The 16,676-nt window shown below is 39.7% G+C and overlaps 1 protein-coding gene across 5 annotated transcripts in view; it reads left to right on the top strand.

Annotated features, from left to right (window-relative positions):
* Positions 1-16,676, top strand: part of SORCS1 (sortilin related VPS10 domain containing receptor 1) — a 432,258-nt gene that overhangs the window by 351,586 nt on the left and 63,996 nt on the right. For all 5 annotated transcript variants that reach the window (XM_084904028.1, XM_084904030.1, XM_084904027.1 and 2 more), the window contains exons 11-17: positions 1,327-1,429; positions 1,693-1,769; positions 4,135-4,226; positions 5,509-5,616; positions 7,052-7,169; positions 9,011-9,141; positions 13,188-13,301. In XM_084904028.1, coding sequence (XP_084760154.1) covers positions 1,327-1,429; positions 1,693-1,769; positions 4,135-4,226; positions 5,509-5,616; positions 7,052-7,169; positions 9,011-9,141; positions 13,188-13,301 — 743 coding nt within the window. The remainder of the gene's footprint in view (positions 1-1,326; positions 1,430-1,692; positions 1,770-4,134; positions 4,227-5,508; positions 5,617-7,051; positions 7,170-9,010; positions 9,142-13,187; positions 13,302-16,676) is intronic.

Raw genomic sequence — 16,676 nt, 5'->3', positions numbered from 1 at the left:
ATTGGTGATTCCCAAATCTCAAGCCAATCAGATTAGAAACTAATCTTCCTCAGCAATGAAAAGAAGTGTGGGTTCAGACACAAACTCTTAGTTTTTGACAACTCAGGACAAGAGCTGTTTCAAATAAAACTTGTATAAGATTTATTCTCAAAACTGGTGATATATTAATCAGAAAATTTGGTCGAGATTTTCACACACAAATAAACAAGTCTCTTAAATTTTCATTGAAATTGTTGTTATTGGTACATTTTTGCCTATGAGGGTGACTTTTATATTGAATAAACTGATTCTGATAATACCCTGTTAATTGTTGGACCTTAGGACAATCTCACACATCATACAGTTTCTTCTGTACAACTGAGACCAAGGTCTCACATGGGGAGTGGCTAAGAGATGCCAACTGACTTCTTAAATCTCTCCCAGCCTCATCAAACCCTTTTTCCTATTTCTCCTCTTTAGTATGACCATATACTTTAGTGTAACTCAAATCTTCTGTGTGTTTTTCTTTGTGGTTGGTGTTACTCAGGGCTAAAATATCCTTTATCCTCCTGAAAATCTTACCTAGGTTCATAACCTCCCATCTTTGCCCAAGGCACCATTTTCTCCTTGGAGCATTTCTGATCAAAAGTTGAACCCTGCTGAAACCAGTTTGGCTCAGTGGATAGAGCATCGGCCTGCAGACCAAAGGGTCCCAGGTTTGATTCCGGTCAAGGGCATGTACATTGGTTGCGGGCACATCCCCGGTAGGGGGTGTGCAGGAGGCGGCTGGTCGATGTATTTCTCTCATCGATGTTTCTAGCTCTCTATCTCTTTCCCTTTCTCTCTGTGAAAAATCAATAAAATATTTTTTAAAAATGTTGAACCCTATAGAATCTCATATTTTATCTGTCATTTTGTCACCCTGTAGAATCTCATATTTTATCTGATCTTATGGTATTAAAATATTTTCTATTTATGTTAATCAATCAAAAGATCTTAAATTATACACTCCATGATAGTCAAGACCAAATCTGAGTCAATGTAACTCTTTCATAAGCTGCACCTTTATTTTACAGATAAAATGATCAAATGTTTTGGTAAATGCCCAAATGGCAATGAAGGCAGTCAATTCCATTTAAAATGAAGAGACTTTCCTTCACCAGCTTGGCAGCTATGTTATACTTTGTGGACACTAGGTATTTGTGGAATGAAGAAAGGTGAATGGATGGGTCCATGAATGAATGCATAGATGGGATGGTAGGATGATTAGATAGATGTTCTGAACATGAGATTGGAATGACTATTTAGATTGTGTGTTTTCATGACACTCATTTTTCCTCTTCTCAGCCTTATTGCTCACTACACCTTCACCTTAAGGTCTCTGAGAATCCCTACACATCAGGGATCATTGCCAGCCGAGAGACAGCTCCTAGCATCATAGTGGCTTCAGGTAAGAAGCTAACCTTGTTTGCTTGCTGCTGTAAATTGTGTTTATTTTAAGAAGCTATATATCTCTGCTTGGAGTTTAATGAGCAAGCTAAAGATATTTTTGACTTGCACCTAAACTATTGACCAGGAATCAAGTATGCTGAGAAATGCTGCTCAGATATGTTTATAATCTCAGTTCATCTCAGGCAATGCAAACTGCCCAAGTGGCTCATGGTTAGCTTGTGCATAAAGTCCCGTCCACTCATGGCTCTGTGCTCTTTCTAGGTAACATAGGCTCTGAATTGTCAGACAGCGACATCAGCATGTTTGTCTCTTCAGATGCAGGAAACACTTGGAGGCAGGTAAGAAAGCAACGTTGCTGACGTTTAAGTGGCATTAAATTTGCCCAACTCAATTCAATTCTGGGAACTTATTCTACTACACATAATAACTTATTCAACTACATATACATCCTCAAGCTTGCCAGTGCATTTATTTAGTCTTAAGTCTTCAAGGTTAGTGAATCATTTTGAAATTTATTTTTCCCTTACCATTCAATAAAAATGACTCATATGCAGAGCTTTTATAGAAGGAAGTTTATAAGTGACAGTGAAACCAAATTAGATCTGTCTGAATTTTTCCCATAAAAGAAAACCTGTATCCTAAAGTATATCATATAGGGAACATGGAGCCTGGAAGGTAGATTATATGCCTAATGCTGGGTTATCTCCATAAATCCCCCTTGCCTTGAAGTCAGAATAGAGAGCAATGCAGTGATATAGAAATAGCAATTACCCAGGTGGCATTCTGAGATGTTTAAATCTCATGTGCAAAAGACAGAGTAATAACGATCACCGTGCATATGCTAGGGAGAGTAGAAATGGAATCACTTTAAACCAATGTGTTTAGCTTAAATGCTTCCTCTCTTTCTTCTGAATGAAAATTAGATACCCATAGCTTATAAAACAGGCATTTAATGAGCTTTAGCAATCATAACAAGGTATGTGCCTAATGCATGGTTGTTGCCCTTCAATAAATATGTTTTAATAACCCACTGACATTTAATTATCATACAATAACTAGCACTGTAAATGGAAATTCAATGCACAGGTAATCACAGAGCAATGAGAACAACTCTGCTTTATATTTTAGTCAGAGATTTCCATGCTATGGTCCAATTGCTATTTCCTAATTCCAGACCCCTAAGAAGTCCTCGGTGGGATTCACATGTTATGAGAAGGACAGAGCAAGTAAGAAATTTGCCTAAAAACCTTAGGGCTCTTGATCTGGGAGTTAATGAGGACTGTTAATAGTTAGAGAGCCAAGATCCCCCCCCCCCTTTTTTCCTTTTAATACCCCAAACCAGGGGTCCTCAAACTTTTTAAAGTGGGGGCCAGATCACGGTCCCTCAGAGAGCTGGAGGGCCAGACTATATGAACTACTAATTCCTACTGTAACACCTCGGCTGCGCTCACTGCCCAAAAAACCTGGAGGGCTGGATCAGACTCCTCTGCGGGCCGCATGTGGCCCGCGGGCCATAGTTTGAAGACCCCTGCCCCAAACAAAACAAAATAAGTCTCTACTTCTATAGTCCTTGGATAGGATATACCTTTAAATGAGTGTAAGAAGTAAATAAAGGAGACGTGACTTAAGGTGTTGAACACACAGTACAATATACAGATTATCTATTATGGCACTGCGGCTCACAAGCCACATGCTGCTCTTTGGCCCCTTGAGTGTAGCTCTTCCACAAAATGCCATAGCCTTTTGTCTATTTTGAAGAATTGGCATTAGAAGATGTTTAAGTTTAAAAAATTTGGCTCTCAAAAGAAATTTCAATTGTTGAACTGTTGATATTTGACTCTATTGACTAATGAGTTTGCCGATCACTATATTATGGAATTGTACACTTGAAACCTATATAATTTTATTAACCAGTGTCACCCCAATAAATTTGATAAACATTTTAAATTTTTCAAAAAAGAATTAAATAAAAGGGGAAAATATTATTTCTATTGTGTAATCACAGACAAAGCTATACTAACAGCATGACTGTGAGAATCCAGCATGCATCTTATATAGAGAGGACTTAGAAATTATTTCACCCTATTTCCCCTTGACTTCACATTGGTTTCTCCGCATTTAGAGAAAGATCCAATGGCACATGTACCCAAATATGATGTTCCATTTTTATCAGAGCTACTTTATGACTTGGTAGAGAACCTATTAATTGAACAAGAACACCTTTTTTTCTAGAATACTTGGGAAGTTTGAAAGAAATGTATCTGGGAGGTCACTGAAAGGCTGCAAGCTCCAGCTGCATCCACTACACCCATACTCTTAGACAAGTCTCAACATCTCTCTCAACCTTAGAAGCCTCAGTATAAGCATGAGACTGTGAGATTAAGTATCTCCAAGGTTTCTTCTACCTTAAAATGTTACCCAATATAAGCTATCCAGTATTCTGACTTCATTATAAATGGGAATCAATAGAACATGACACAAAATAAGATCGGACTATAAACATAAATACATAACTATTCTTTACATTTGTTTTGTGGTGCACCTAAAACAATTTTATATAACTCCAGGGGTACATGTAGCCCATCTTGTGAAGTGTTGTTCAACCCTGTTCAATCAGGAGAGGGATTCTTTTTTCTCCTCATGTGAAGGCTAATTATCTGAATTTTGGATGTGTGTCCATGTCGATGTGGTTTCCTCTTCCAGATCTTTGAAGAAGAGCACAGTGTTCTGTATCTGGATCAAGGTGGAGTCCTAGTTGCTATGAAGCACACGTCTCTTCCAATTCGACATCTCTGGTAAAGGCACCTGTTGTCCATGAGTCATACTCCTTGTGATTTCTCACTGTTAAGGCTAGGAGGCGGGCTGTCATACTGTGATCATGTTTGTTGTAAAATGTCAAGGTCTACTAGAACATAATTTACACCTTTGCTCTCTTACAATAAGATTGTGGCTTGTAATAAAAGAGAGAGAGGAAGGGAGGGAGGAAGGGATGGAGGAAGGGAGGAAGGAAGGGAGGGAAGGAGGGAGAGAGGGAGGGAGGATAAGCTCTGCTCCTGAAAGAGGGATTACATTCTAGTTTTTAAATGTGACAATACCCTCCCCAGTGCCTTATCCTTTCAGCATAGTTGTGGGTAAAATGCTGCGCCAGGTATAATCTCTGAGTAGCTTAACTCCTTTCCCAATTAATACCTCCTCATTACCATTACCAGTATGTGTGTTCTGCACAGAGATCAGGATACTGTTGCTGATTGTACTTCCTTAGTTTCCCTTTTGGGAGTGACATTCTGCAACTCTATCTAAAGGTCTTCTGCAGATGGACATGTAGGTCCTAATTTCCAGAGAGGTTTCCAACAGACTCCATGTGTGTTTTTTAAAGTGACTCTGCAGATTCGAACTTGTTTAAAGTAAACATTATTTTCCCTCCTCTGGTAGTTACTCTGGTGACCGAAGGGAAAGCTGCGGAAATAAGAGAAACAGAGAGCTTAGCCTTGTGGAAGGCATCCATAGGAAGGATAAAGCAAAAGAAACATCCTGCCTGACCTTCAGATTACATACTTCTCTTCTCTTGCTATCAAGAGTCTGTCTTTCTGTACCCATTCATTCACTCAGTGAGTCAACTAGGATTTATAATGATGTAAGAAAGACTGAAATGCCCTGATCACTTGGAGGTGGCTGGCTCCATTCCATCTAAATAGGTCCCCTGTGGCCATTGCTCTTCAAAATCATCTGAAAGGCTGGCTACGAGTGCCCTGAGGTTTTAGAGAGAGTCACATTGAGATCTAAGATCTAATAAAAGATCCAAATTTAAAGGCAAATTCTATCAAAGACTCATTATTATTCTCATTTCATGCAGCTCTCCCCTTGTTAATGTAATAACACACCAGGGTCCCAAATCACTGGGCTCACTGTATCTCTACCTTCTCATGTAATTAAGGACTTATTCACGGCTCACTTTAACAATGCCTTCGGCACTTTTCAAATCGATTCTCTCCTGGTTGGTAGTATCTCCCTTTTGATAGGATTTTTATTTTTTCTTTGGAGATCTGAGCATTGTAAATTTTCCTTCTCTGTCATTAGGTTGAGTTTTGATGAAGGGAGATCTTGGAGCAAATACAGTTTCACATCTATTCCCCTTTTTGTGGACGGGGTTCTGGGTGAGCCTGGGGAAGAGACTCTAATCATGACGTAAGTGGAACATCTCTTACATCCATACGCTTGTTTTTTTAGCTGTTTGTTCGCTTTACTGCTGTTAGGTTTGGGGTTGCCGGCAAAGTTCGTACATCTGATTTCATGATTCTCTAGTAAAAACAAAAAGAAAAAAAAAAGTCTGAGCACCGGTTCCCTGACTTTTACTAATTATGGGGAGTCCCACACTGAGGGTGGGTGGCAAACTAGCTCATTTCTTCCCCTCCTGAAAGGGCTGAGGGAAATTAGAAGAGATCATTGCAATAGAAAATAAAGCTATGCATTTAGAACTTTCATAACAAACACATTCACCATAGAGAAAGGCATGGGAATATAAGGAATAGTTTCACTTTAAGGCAGAACTCAGAGCTTGAGCAAAACCCCAAGCAGGCTTTTCTTTTTCCCTGGCTCTTTACCTAACCCAATTGTGAGGCATATTAGGGAAACCCTGAGAACAATCTGTTCCTGGGAAATTGCATTTGCACTCATTCTTGTCTGGAAAGAGATGATCATTAATTTGTGAAAGACTTGATTAATGACTTGCCTGCCTGTGGGGTTCAAAACATTGGCTTTGAATTTAAAATATGAAACTGTGCCTTTTCCTTCCCCTAGAAAATTGGACATAGGGAACAGAAGGAAGGATTTAAAGCAGTTGATCCTGTCGGCAATGGCAATGTAAAAATCCAGAAAGGGCAATGTAAAAATCAAAGCAAGGAGTTGGTATATTTTGTAAATTTTCTGTCCCCCTTTCTTTTTATTTTTTTAATGATAGAAAAAAATCAATAGATATTTAACATGCCTAGTAGCTACACTTTGGGCCATGGTAAACACAGCTAGGTGAGCAGTTTCTTCCATAATTTATCTTCATTTAATGTTTATATTTGCAAAACAGATAAAAAATGCTGACCAAAAAGGCTGCTTTGTGGTTTTTATCCTTATCTACAATTAGTGATTCAAACACCTCATTAAATACCTATATCTTTTTAGTAAGCACAGTAGAATGCACAGCGTAGGAAGCAGTTGTAAGCACTTGGTCTTGCCACCCACTTTCCCTAGTGACTGATAGGAAATTAAATACATGAAAATCATGTGCATTAGCAAAACAACCTGGAAGTACAATCTCAGACCATGTAGAAGTCAGAATTTGTGATTGTTTTCTCCATTATTGGTTAGTTGATTGATTTATTGATTTTATTTATTTATTTTTGTTAACTATTCTCTGGTACGATATATAGAAGTGGTCTTTTATGCTAAACACTATACATAGGTGAAGTGGAGCCAATAATAGTCACCCTCCTTATATAAATGCGTTTTGAGGATTAAGTGATAAGATCAATATAATGTACTTATTAGGACACTGGACAGATGCTAGCTGTTGTTATAACTATTGGCATTTTTATTATTGCAATTATCTTCATCTTTATGAACTCTGTAGAGTGTTTGGACACTTCAGCCACCGCTCGGAATGGCAGCTGGTCAAAGTGGACTACAAGTCCATTTTCGATAGACGGTGTGCCGAGGAGGACTACAGACCTTGGCAGCTGCACAGCCAGGTATGAGGGAGAGAGCAGAGAGTAGATGCTGAGCAAAAGGCATGGGGAGTCTTGGGGGCCAGCTAGTCATTCAAGTGTAAGAATTGGGGTTCTCTAAGCCAGAATGCTCATCTGGGGCTTTCTTACATGTTTTGCATTCCACAGCAGTGAACAAACTCTACATTTTATAGCTTGTTGTGAAGTAATTTCTGTTTTTATTGTACTAGGATATAATGAGATAAAATTCAAATGTGCTTGGCTTAGACTTACAACACGAAATGAAATACCAACTCAGCGCGGGCATCCAAACCTAATTTGTCTGAGCATGTCATAGGGATGCAGGGTGGAGGCAGGGTGAGCAAAGGGTCTTGAATTTGGTCTAGCAAAGCAAACAGAGACATGAAATAACAAGCTTATGCTCTGTGAGCGATGCCAGAAGTGTCCTTCCTCCCCACTCCTGTAACTCCCTGCAATCAGGTACTGATTCTCGCCCTTCAATTATTTTTTTTATATTTTATTGATTTTTTTTTTTTACAGAGAGCGAGGGAGAGGGATAGAGAGCTAGAAACATCGATGAGAGAGAAACATTGCCTCCTACACACCCCCTACCGGGGATGTGCCCGCAACCAATGTACATGCCCTTGACCGGAATCGAACCTGGGACCTCTCAGTCCAAAGACCTATGCTTTATCCACTGAGCCATACCGGTTTCGGCAAGAATGCAGAATTATTAATAGGAAACTTTCCTTTGTCCTGGCTTAGTTAGCTCATATCAGAATGCTTGTCTGAAAGCCTCTCTCCTTTGAGTTCCCAAGCCTGACGTTATCCATGGTCCTGAAAAGATAGTCCATTGCAAAGCCATAGCTGTATTCAGGCAATGACACATCATTTACCCCCAGCCTCGACTGTGATATATTTACATGAAGGGGTAGAATGGAGCCAGCCAAAGTGAGTTTGCTTAAGAGAGACAGGTTGTAGTCACTCAGACAGAGCTGTGCTCTGGTCCTTGAGACGTGCAGAAGGAGCTGTGTTTGGCAGAGCCAGATGCATCCGCTGACTCGCCTACTCCATTCAGAGATTCAACAATAAAATTATCACTCGTTTACACGGCTGATATTTTCCCCTTTGGGAAGCAGGAGCTTTGTATGTTCAAAGCTTTTATTCTGTGGAGAAAACTGAAATTCAGTTTTCTTGCTTGTCTGATAGATGGATATAAAATCAGTGTAAAAAGCTGCGTGGGCAGAAGCATCATAAATTGGGGCAAAAGAGATCTTTATATTTCTTAGGCAATGGTCTACTTTCACATGCTCATGAGTGAGCAAGGGTATACATCTATTCTAATAGGAGGATTGAACCCAATTATCCCAGATGTGTTGCAATACACTTATGGGGCTGAGTATTCATGATCCTTGCTTCTTAAAACTGACTTTATTAGTCACATTCTATAATATACTGGGACTGCCGACACTGAAAAGAAAAAGCTGACAGCCCTCGCGGTTTGGCTCAGGGGATAGAGTGCTGGCCTGTGGACTGAAAGGTCCTGGGTTCAATTCCGGTCAAGAACGTGTGCCTTTGTTGCAGGTTTTCTGCCCCTAGCCAGGGTGCATGCAGGAGGCAACCAATTGATATGCCTTTTTCATATCAATGTTTCTCTCTGTCTTTCCCTCCCCCTCCCACTCTCCCTAAAAATCAGTGGAAAAATAACTCAGATAAGGATTAAAAAAAAAAAAAGCTGTCAGCACAGGAGACCACCTCAGTCCAGATCACACTGATGTTTGAGAACATCCTCCTGGACTGCCCGATGTGGTGCAGGGAAGATCCTAATGTTGTGCTCAAGTACCTGAGGTCCCTTCTCCTTCCAGGGGGAAGCATGCATCATGGGAGCCAAAAGGATATATAAGAAGCGGAAATCAGAGCGAAAATGTATGCAAGGAAAGTATGCAGGAGCCATGGAATCTGAACCCTGTGTCTGCACAGAGGCTGATTTCGACTGGTGAGCTGGTGCCTTTATCCCAAGGAGTCCCTCAGTGTATCAAGTCCTAGCTGTTGGTGTTGTTATTATGGCTATATTTATGAACTCTGTAGAGTGGATGCTGAGCAAAAGGCATGGGGTTTATTGGGGGCAAGCTGGTCATTCAAGTGTAGGAATTGGGGTGTTCTAAGCCAGAATGCTCATCCTATGCTTCTTTATGGGGCCCTTAATGAAAGCTGAGATTTGAAATAATAGTGACCTATTTAGAGCCTCCTATTTTTATGAAATTACCTTTGGAGACATCATGGCATACTTGTACATGTGTATATGGAGAAGCCAGGCATTTCTGTGGGCTTAAAGAGGATTCCGAAGATGGCTGGTAATTATTTTCCTCTGTGTGATAGGTCTCAGGACAAACCACTCTGAGTTGCTTCAGGTGGTAATAATGAAAACAAGAAATGTCTTTTCAAAGAGCAAACATATGTGTGTTCAAGATTAAACTTTCTAGAATCTAGGGATCCTGGGAGTGAAACAATGGCCTTAGAAGGCAGTAAATTTTCTATCCCTGCAAGTTTTTGATGGTTAGCTGATTCTTGCTTATGTGTGCATGGAAGGCATTTCTGAATTTGATGGCATTGCCAGTCTACAGCTCCATGATCCTAGAACTTTACAAGGAGTAGGTGGTTTAACCTGAAAAAGTCCTGAGAGGATTAGATGTTAAATAAACTCAGAGTGCCAGTGTGAGTCTCCTGGAACATTTGGGAAGCAGAAATCTGACTCACGGGGCCAGGAGTTCCCTTACTTTGGTCTAGGTGAGTGTTCAGTATTCAGGTGAGGTTGAAAAATTACTGAGAATGAGAGGGTGGGAACTCCATTGATTATATCCATTTCATTGTCTGCTCCTCCCCCCACCTCTTATTTTTGTCTTTTTAAAAAATATTTCTTTCTATGTTTTGAGCTTAGAGAAGAGAATGTAATTGCTAAATATGTAGATTAAATGACTGAAACTTGACCTGCTTGAGAACCAAAGTCATTCCTTTAAGAATTTATTTCAAGCTATGTAGCAATCACTGGTCACATTTCTGATCATCAAAATATCTGAGAGGTATTATGTGCACACATATCGCATATCTTAGAAAAAATAAGTCCGCTCTCATGGCAGATCTCTGAGATGTCTGAATAAGTAGCACTGGGCAGGCCTGGCAAAATTGGCTTCCAGCACTCAGACTGATCACCAAAGGCTGTTCCTCACTTGTGGGTAGACAGGTAAGGCAAGAGCCAGTGCTCTATTCTGGGCTCAGCCAGAGGGCAGAGAGCTTATCACAGTGGAGCTCACAATGAATTCTACAGGGACCTCCCCAGCCATGACTGTGTTTTAGTCATTGCAACATGATGCCAATGACAAAAATACTTTATCCCTTTCCTACCTTTCAGGGTTGACACCCTGAAATACCTTGACAGGGAAAATGTCCCTGGGAATTTTAAGTCATTCATTCCATCCCTCTTTCTGAAGCCAGGATGCTTCTCCTTCATCCACTGTATTCAAAGAGGATTTGTAAAGGAAGTGAGCATTTCACCTTTGCAATCGAACTTTAGCCTTATCATACAGCCATTTTTCTGCAGAGAGCAAATGCATCCTCTCATAAAAACTACAGGGAAGAAGTGAGGTGAGATGTTCCAGTTCCCTGGTTTCTCCTGAAAATGTATCTTCTTTTGGGAATATTTTTCACAAGGTGCCAAAATAAGCTAGACTTTTGTTGTCAGGGTCATTTTTGTTTTTATTTTTCAAATTTAAGCTAGTCTAGAGTAAAAGAAACACAGGGTAAGGAAAGTAATCAGGTTTCTCCCCACCCCCATCTCTTATACCCCTCAGTCTTGGCCCAATTGTTAGGTATATTCATTTGAGATTAGAATCTGCTTCTCATAGAATACATACTTACTGATATGTATTCTGAGAAGTGGGAAATAAATTGTGAATGAGGCCATTGTATTGTTTTCTCTCCAAGGGGAATTTTTGTAATGGCATGATTTCTGAAAGTATTTTGGAAGGCTTACTATGACCTTTTGGAGTTGCTACCAGTAGCTAGAGCATTATTGATCCCACTTGACTGTAGCATAATGAAAGGTGGCTGTCATTGAATGTTCCCTCTTGCCTTGGCTCTCCCCTGGACAGTCCCCTGGGTGACCTTGCCTGTCATTCTCCAGCAGTTGTAAACTAATTATCTGAAATGAACACTGGGTGTCCTGTAGGCATCAATTCTGAAGGCTTCCTACCAATGCTGTGTTGAACCAGCACCAAGTCCAGCTGGTATGTGCAGAATTTTAAGTGCCAGCTGCCTGGTGACAGGCCCCTTAAGCTGAGACTATTCTCCCTGCCCACCTCTTATGTGCCAGCATCTCACCTCCATCACACAGATGGGCCAGTTCATATGAGTGCTTTCTGGTCGCTGCCTGCAATTTGTATATGCATGTGGAGGTGCATTTTGACATCAGCCTCTGCCTGGGTTCATCTTCCAGAACCCGAGGATGTCAGGCCACTTGGAGGCCCTTGGAGGCAAGAATGAGAGGAGGCTGAGATAAAAGGCTTTGACTGTTTCCAACCAGATAGAAGATTTTTAAATCCTCTTAGTACTGACAGTTGGGACCAGGACAAAACTTTTCCTTGGGGAAATTCTCAGAACACTCCTGAAGGACACTTCCTTTCCTGCTGTGACTTTGAAGCATATGGCTTGTGCACAGACAGACCTGGCTCCTCTACTTGGTAGATCCAGATGACTTGGAAGAACACCCCAAAGACATCAACATGAATGAGCACCATGCCACATGTTGCTGTGTTAAACTCTTCAGTGAACTTTACACTGAGGGTGGAGCTTCCTCCACCGCCTGTTCACTAATTATAGCTCTCTCTGGACCAACCTCCATGTGTATCCTCCTAATGAATATTGTATCTGCTCTCTCAGCTTCAAGGTGTTCACTTAGAATTATTGGGCATTGAGTCCAGTCAGTGTGGCTCAGTGGTTGAGCATCCATCCATGCATCAAGAGGTCACCAGTTTGATTCCTGGTCAAGGAAATGCCTGCATTGTGGGCTCGATTCTCAGTATGGAACATGCAGGAGGCAGCTGATCAATGCTTTTCTCTTGTATCAATAGATGTTTCTATCTCCTTATCATTCTCCCTTCCTCCCTCTCTAAAATCAATTAAATATAATAAAAACTTAATATGCTTAATATGCTAAGTGTACAGTCGCCCAGTTGACCATTCAATCAATCAAAGCATAATATGATAATGATATGCTAAGGCTGCTCAACTGCTCGCTATGACATGCAATGACCTCCAGGGGGCAGACAGTCGCTGGTTGACCAATCGCTATGACAGGCAATGACCACCAGGGGACAGATGCTCTGACTAGTAAGTTAGCTTGCTTCTGGGATCTGGCTGATCAGGACTGAGTGAGATGAGCCAGATGCCATGGAGCCCTCCCATTGTCCTTCTCCTGCTGGCCAACCTCCCTCATCCCTTCCCAGCCCTGACCATGCACCAGTGCAGTCCCTCAGCCTGGCCTGTGCCCTCTTGCAATCCAGGACCCCTCGAGGGATGTTGGAGAGCCAGCTTAGGCCCGATCCTGCAGGCCAGGCCAAGGGACCCCACTGGTGCACGAATTCGTGCATCTAAAAATATATATATATATATATATATATATATATATATATATATATATATATATGAAAGAATTATTGGTCATTCTAATATATATATATATATATATATATATATATATATATATATATATATATATATATGAAAGAATTATTGGTCATTGAGCCTTCATTTCTACACAGGCACCCCTCTTGTCTCCAAGTTAGCATTTCTGAAAATGGGTTCTTTAGGATATTTTTATGGGTAACATAGATATTATCTGGGAAAAAAATTCCATTTTTGGAATTTAGTGAATACTTCTTCTTTGATTAAATGACTGGAGTTGAAGTTGCCTGTGGACTAACCTGAAATGGTTCTCAGTAATTTTGCCACCTACTGAAAGGTTTCTCCTGGCTCTTTCCCCAACAGTGACTATGGTTATGAACGACACAGCAATGGTCAGTGCCTGCCAGCATTTTGGTTCAATCCATCTTCTCTGTCCAAGGATTGCAGCCTGGGACAGAGTTATCTCAACAGTACTGGGTGAGTATCTGAAGCAGTGACCTTGAGAAGTCAACCTTTGCTGCTTTTCAGCATGTGTTAAACATACAGAATTACTTCTGATAAAAAACCAGGCCTATTTCATTACAGCACAATTTATTTGCTTTCGTTCATTTTAGTAATGAAGCACAGATTTGCATTAATGTCATACATTTCATCTGAGAGTAAAACCCCAGTTGTAAATAAAGAAGTCAAACAGGTTCGAAGATGATTTTGATAATATATAAATTGCTTCTTTTTTTAATACTTTATTTAAGAACTCCTTAATAAAGACTACATTTTACCCTCCCTGCATCCATGGGAGGAAGACCAAATAACTATTTCATATCTGCATTTCCTGCATTGTAGATGTGGGACCTAGAGTCAGAGAAGAAGCTCATTGACTTTTCAAGAGTATATTAGCAGGAAATGGTTTTTCTATGTCCGTTCTTGGCATGTTGAAAGCATGCATTTGAATCCTTATAAATCTGGAATCAGTTTCTAAGTTTTGGGTTTGATGTTCTGTGTTGAGTTTTATTATTTTAAGAAATATCATAAAAGAGAAAATAACCTATGACTTTCCCACAAATATATCACTGATGTTTATAGACTTAAAATAGTGCAATGTGATATATGGATGCTAAAGACACATTTAAGCTATTTGGGGAAATTTAAATATGGACTGGTGATTGGGAGATATATCAGTTGTGGTTTTTCAGGGGTATGTTTTTATATCAGATAGCTAGCTAGCTAAATGGACAGATAGATAATTTATTCTTATGAGGCATTGGACCACATATTTATGGAGGTGGGCCAATCCAAATCCCCAAATTTGCAGGGTGCATGGCACGCTAGATAACTGATGTATGCTTGCAGTCCTAGTCTGAAAGCAAGAGAACCTGGAGAGCTGACTGAACTTTCCACCTGAAGGCCAGCAGGCTTGAAACCCAGGAAGACCACTGCTTTCATCTGAGTGTGAAGGCAGGAATAGCGCTGATGCTCAGGGGAAGGCCATCGTAAAGCCCTCTCTTACTTAGGGAGGTCAGCTATTTTGTTCCCCTCAGACAATCAACAGATTGGATGAGGCACACACACATTGGAGAAGGCAGTCTGCTTTATATGTGAATCTCACTCAAAACCACCCTGGCAGAAACACCTAGAATAATGATTGACCCAATATCTGGGCATCAGGTGGCCTATTCAAGTTGAAAAATGAAATTAACCATCACAGATTATATCTAAACCTAAATATTTATATTTATGATATTATATTAACAATATATGTTATAGTTATATATTTAGGTATGATAATCATATTTTGGTTAGGCCAAAGTAAATAAATAAATTAATAAATTAATTAATTAATAAACCTATCTTATCTTTTACAGATATATAATGTGTGAGATTTCCTATAAATTGTTAAAAAGGAAAAGATGTTGGTAATATATGAAGATGTTAATAGAGACATAGGGATTTATTATACTGTATTCTCTCTGTGCATATTTTAAATTTTGATATTAAAAAATTAAAAAAGAGGGAAAGGAAAGAAGAGAGGAAGAGGAGGTGGAAGGGAGAAGAGAGTAAGATATAAGCATTTTACCAACAGGCCAGTTCTACTTGACAAATCCTCACTTCTCATGCCAGCTATAGGACGGGAGTGGGACTTCTGGATTTTCTCTTAGGCACTTCATTTAGTTGAAAATTTTAACTTTTTTATTTTTAATTTAAAAAAGATTTCCAAAATAATATATACTTCTCTTCAACAGGAAGGGAAAGAACAAACATAATTTTCTCTGATGTCATGGATTCCTAGAACCTTTGAATGAAGGAATAAGTTTTGATTTCTTTGATCCATGACACAAAATCTAAGATAAATACAAAGAACATTTTCACAGCCATGAGTGAGTGAGGTTGTCAGCATCTAATACCTTGGGAAACAATTGAAAAGGGCTGATGGACTAGATAACCTTAATGTTATAACTAAGTTTATAACATTTAACGCATAACTTAAACTTCTATTGCTTGTATGTACTAGCATGTTTAGAGCTTGTAAAGGGCATCAGAAACCCCTAAAGTTAATTTCAGAATTGATTTTTTTTCACTACCTATCAGTCAAGGAAGTTGTATTACTCTCTCTGGTATTGATGAGAAGAGGCTGAAGTATAGAGGATTCTAAATTGTTCCAGATGCTACTCAATAGGCAGAATGAACACACACACACACACACACACACACACACACACACACACACACACACATTTTTAAAGCTACCTCTAAATAGGTTTCACCAATCCTTAGGCAAATAAGTATTTGAAATCTGAATAAATCCTGACTTACATAAAATGAAATGTCACAGATGCATAAATTATTCAATGGCACTTTTCATCCATTCCCTATACAATTAAAATTAAATTTAAAAGTGTGATTCAGTGATCAGTGTCCAGGTGTATTAGTGTTCGTCAATGCAGTTATGTTTATTAACCACAGAATGACACGCATTACTCCCCAGGGCTCGGCCTTCCCTCTCAGAGGGTAGTTCATGTCGGAGGGTTTTACATGATAGCATTTGGTCCTAAAGGATCTTTAAGTTACCATATCTACTGCCTTCATCTATTCCAGGCAAACATTGTGCAAAAAGGCACCAGCCTCAGTGAGCAAGCTTGTGTAAAGAGAGCATGTGATAAACACCAGCCATCCCCCGGTCTGATAAATCCCTGCTCTTAAGAGTGAGATGCTCACAGGTGGAGTGACACCCACAGAGGGCCCAATGAGCTAGTGTGTGTGTGTGTGTGTGTGTGTGTGTGTATGTGTGTGTCTGTATGTGTGTGTATGTGTGTGTGTGACAATAGTAACCTCACAGGTCAGTGTGTTGTCTAAACACACTGTATTTTGCAAGAGTTGGCAAGAGGTAAAATGTAGATGAAATTGAAAAGGAATTTTCTGCCTTTCTTGCTGTCACTCCAGCCCCTCACCCCAGATGTCACTTGGCTGTGTGTTGTTCATTGGCATCTAAACACAGGTTCAGTATTTAATGTTATAGCCACTACAGTGTTGTCATTAAGCACTTAGCTTTTCATTGAAAATATTTAATTACAAAAGAAATGTAGAGCCAGGTTCTATGTTTAAAAAGTTTATTTAGATCATCACCCCAATTCTGCCCTTTTTTCCACACAACTGTGATCTGATTGCCATGTGTGTTATCAAAAATTTTTTATTTGCCAGTGGATTATTATGCCAAGAAAAAATATATACAAAATTAATTGGTGAGGTTCTTGTATGTGATGTCCTACTAGATATATTGTTATTTCCCCCCCACTTTTCATTAAAAAACATACTTTCAACATTTCTTCAAGTTGGATTAAATAAAGTTGCCTTTTC

This window comes from Pipistrellus hanaki (genome assembly GCF_964339955.1).
Source record: "Pipistrellus hanaki genome assembly, chromosome: 14".
Classification (NCBI taxonomy): Eukaryota; Metazoa; Chordata; class Mammalia; order Chiroptera; family Vespertilionidae; genus Pipistrellus; species Pipistrellus hanaki.
This window is presented reverse-complemented; position numbering and strand designations above follow the sequence as displayed.